At 41.2% G+C, this 3,948-nt stretch overlaps 1 protein-coding gene across 1 annotated transcript; it reads right to left on the reverse strand.

The window, feature by feature from the left end:
• Positions 1–1,064: 1,064 nt before the first annotated feature.
• On the reverse strand, positions 1,065–3,682 carry LOC119657970. Its single transcript, XM_038065181.1, has 2 exons — positions 3,424–3,682; positions 1,065–3,324 (listed from the first exon to the last, which is right to left on the reverse strand). Exons 1-2 carry the CDS (start codon positions 3,491–3,493, stop codon positions 1,172–1,174), a joined length of 2,223 nt encoding a protein of 740 aa, XP_037921109.1. The 5' UTR covers positions 3,494–3,682; the 3' UTR covers positions 1,065–1,171.
• Between the last annotated feature and the right edge of the window lie 266 nt (positions 3,683–3,948).

A 3,948-nucleotide genomic window follows, 5' to 3' on the forward strand; every position in this document is an offset into this window, starting at 1 on the left:
AAATTGGAGGATCGTCAGACCATAATAACTGGGATCTATGCAATATATCTTGGAGGCTAAAGCACGCTTTAGGTCAAAAGGCTGTTGATAATGGAACTGTCCATATATTTGAAAATATCAAGTATTTGTTGCTGCTTTACCCGTTCCCCGTTTTGCAAATTTCCAAAAAAGAGAAGTCTTACAGATTCTTCAAATATGATAGCAATTACCAAATGTAGAATAAATGACATTCGGAACTGTTTGGTTATGAAGGAGATATATGTACGTTAACCTCTAGGAGCATGTTTAAAGTTAATTCATTCTCTCTCGTCTATCACCACTTCTAGTAGTTCCTCATGACTAGGTGTAACTTTACTGAAAAAGGAAGAGGATTGAAATTTTAATTAACTTTTATCTACAACAGCACAGAAGACACCAAAGTCTAGTTTCTGGCCTGTTAAATGTAGGAATCATCTCTTAGGTAATGAATATGGTTGCTTCGGCTTATCGGCCTCGCCTAAAATTCCTGATTGTCTTCATTGGTTCTTACAGTATTCAAAGTTGAGCAGCGGCAGCTCCCAAATTATGAATTTGTCAGTCTCTTTCAGCATTCTCGAAAAAGATGCCAAGAAACGCAGGATGATATCGATCGAGTCGTTTACTGGCCTGTAAGGTCAAAAGCTAAGACACAATTTACTAGTTATGGACTCCGGCAACTATCACTCTAAGTATCAAACATCGAAAATGAAGATCATCCCGGATATTAAAATTGTCAAATCCAAAACTGGATTTCATATTTTGTCACATAGATAGAGCCACCATTGAAAGCTAATTAATATACCAGGTTATAATCAGCAACATATTAGCATAGTTGCAATGAATCTGCCGCCGCATTATGGGTTGGTTCTAACATTACTACATTAAAGCCTCTTCGGGTTATTTACGGGCTAAATAAAAATAAAATTAACAACAACCGCAAATGAAAGCTCAAAACATTTTCCTGTAATGAACAAGAAATATACCAGAAGTAAAGGCTACCACAGCTTATTACAACACTTGACTGTTCCTAATAAAACACCACCTACCAAATTTAATTTATTCCTTTATTTTTCACTTCGTCCTAAATCTTAAACATTATTACGCAGTCAAATTTATACCTAGCATGGATAGCGGAGGGAAATATCACTTAAATTTAGAGAGCTCTTGAATTGTCAATTGCCTTAACTTTAATATTGGTAATCTCACTGCTAGTCTCCTTCATGGTGGCAGCGTGATCCCCATTGTTTCGACTTTGAACCGCCGGTGCAACACCGGACTTTACAATGAAATGTCCATTGGCCTTCTCATGAACAACCTCTGATCTGAGAATCGGTTTCCTGGCGCCATGCTCGACAGCTCTACCAGTTTTCTCCGAATGAGCAGGTTTTTGAATAGCTGGCTCGTCATGAATTATCGTCACCGGTATATCTTGAAGCTGCTCTGGACGGATTGGAATTTTTTCTGGCAGGACTTTTTCAACGGGTGAAGGCTTAGCTTCAGGTTTGGATAAAGGAAGAGAATCGGGTTTGGGGGAAGCAAACTCTGGCTCTGGCTCTTTTTCTACAGCAGGTGAATTGGCTTCCTCCGGGTTAAGCTCATCTTTTTTGGGAGCATCCTCCAATAATGGTTTTTCTTCCGATTTCTGTGGGATTTCTAGAATTTCCTTGAGAGGACCTTCTTCTACATGCCCTTCTTCATGATCAGCAACTTTTAAGTCTCGACCAGCCTTAATTAGAAATCTGCCATTATTAGCAACTTCTACCAATGAGCTGGCTCCGAAAATTGGGAACAGATGTCTCGGGACAACAATGTGTTGTCTGCCATCTACTGACTTAACTTCAGCTGCAGTGTCTTTGTCATCAGCAATTGAAACTTCCATAATTTCATCGCCGGTGGCTGTCGCTGCATCAGGCTTCATAATTTCCTCAACCACAATAGTTTGTTTGGTTGGTTCGATTATGTCCTCCATCATTGCTGAGACAGGAGTCTCACTTTTCAAACTGTCTTCGGTGGCCAAAATGATTTGTTGGCTTTGTCCTTGTTTATTGATTGGGGTCTCATTCTTGTGTCTGTTAGGCTTTCTTTTGTTTTGGTTGTTTTGAGGATTATCATTTTGGCCGTGGTAGACGTTGTCGTAGCCAGCTGGACCGAAAATAACTTCTGTTGGATAGCCATGATGTGGCCTGAAAGTGTGAGTATGCTGGGCAATTACTTGAATTTGAGGAATTCCTTTGAATCCGCCACTCGGTCCAAACGATTGAACTGGAACTGGAATATATTGGTAGCTTTGGTAGTCATCTTGTGCTGGGCTATCATACATAACGTTTGGTCTCTTATTGTTTTGTGGCGCGTTGCTGTTGACAGGAATTAATACAGGAAGTTGCCCATTTCCTTGGGGATGGACGATGAAATGAACTGGATCCAGTTGATCGGCGTTATTAACCATTTGACCAGGCTTGTTCTTATTCTTCTTCTTTTTTCTGTTCAAATTATTGGCTGGATTTCTGTTTGGATTGCCTCCAGCCATTGGTTTATTAATGTTGGCTTGCTGTGGTTTGTTAGCTTGTTGCTGTTTATTCGCTTGTTGTTGTTTGTTTCCAATTGGTTTCGTTGCAGGGAGGTTTTGGCGTAATCGAATTGGACGTGCTTGAATTGGGATATCGTGGAAGGGTTGCAGGTAGTTGTTGTTTGGTTTGGCATTTTGCTTCTGTTCGCCATTGACGCGTCGCAAACCCTGAGCTTTCACTGGTGCATATATTAGAGCTCCATCATCATCATCTTCTTCCTCTTCTTCATAAGAAGCGCTGTGATATGGTATTGTTTCATATGCGACCTGATACCGTCTTCCTCCATTGAATTCTTCGTAATCGTCCTCATCGCTGTAGGCCACATCTTCATCAACTGGTCGTTGAACAACGCGACGTCTTTGTACGTTTGCATTCGCATTCCGCCTCATGTTCCAATTTTTATTCCCAACATTCTGACCACCAGCTACCCTCCTGATGTTATTACGCTTCACTGCCCGGCGTCGGTTTGGTCTGTTTTGATTTCCTAGTTGACCATTTGTCATTTGACTGTTCAAAACCACTTCGGGGATCGGCGTGGTTGTTGTTGTTGCTACATTTCTAGACATCAACCAGTTGGCGAGTCCTTTACCACGGAACCAAGAGTTGTTTTGGGATTTAGCGACTCCCGCGCTCTTCCCTTCTGGGCCTGTATTTCGGGCATACTCAACATCTTCAGCAACTTTCGTCTTGAATGCGCGTACCGGTGCTTCAAAGAACTCTATGATTGGATTGTCCACTCCTGATATGGAGAAATTAAAAATGCAAATTTATGATAACTGTGAATCTGGCTCACTATAACATTCACTGCGTGGCTAGTGGATCGTACTATTGTGATTACCTTCTCCATGCTCGAGAGCATTGACTGCGATCGCTGCCGCCACCAAAACAAGTATCGCGCGATAGTCCATCTTGTACACGTGTAGATACAGATAACTAACAGCACATTTTCCCCTAAAGTTCAGAGAATCTCGACACCTCAGCAGTTCTATCTACTACCACTAGCTAGGATAAACTGATCTATAGCGGGCTAAAAGCACAGGTTTTTATGTCTGGCCTCTGCATCTCAGCGGGTCAATGGAAACTTAATCACACGCAAGAATTGTGGCCCACTATCCCCAGCTGGGAAGACTATCTTTTCTTTTGCGTGCAGAATCTTCTCTGGTTCCAAACTTACATTTGCCAAAAACTTTAGGAGGATGCTGCGAATAGATGCTGAGTTTGGAATGTAGAGTCGGCTAAGTGGATCTCAACCTTTTAGATAGTTAATTTGTTGAATTTCATGATAATGTTGCCTAGATGGTGGCAAATGAAACATTTTTATTTGAAGGAAAATTCAGAAAAGAACAAGATTGGAGGTTTTGTG

This window comes from Hermetia illucens, chromosome 5 (assembly GCF_905115235.1).
Source record: "Hermetia illucens chromosome 5, iHerIll2.2.curated.20191125, whole genome shotgun sequence".
In the NCBI taxonomy this organism is placed as follows: Eukaryota; Metazoa; Arthropoda; class Insecta; order Diptera; family Stratiomyidae; genus Hermetia; species Hermetia illucens.

Bases quoted from the DNA above. Each gene is read 5' to 3' on its own strand.
- LOC119657970 (XM_038065181.1), bottom strand. From the start codon at position 3,493: ATGGACTATCGCGCGATACTTGTTTTGGTGGCGGCAGCGATCGCAGTC. The intron at 3,325-3,423 runs GTAATCACAATA...TCTCCATATCAG, and splicing joins TGCTCTCGAGCATGGAGAAG to GAGTGGACAATCCAATCATA.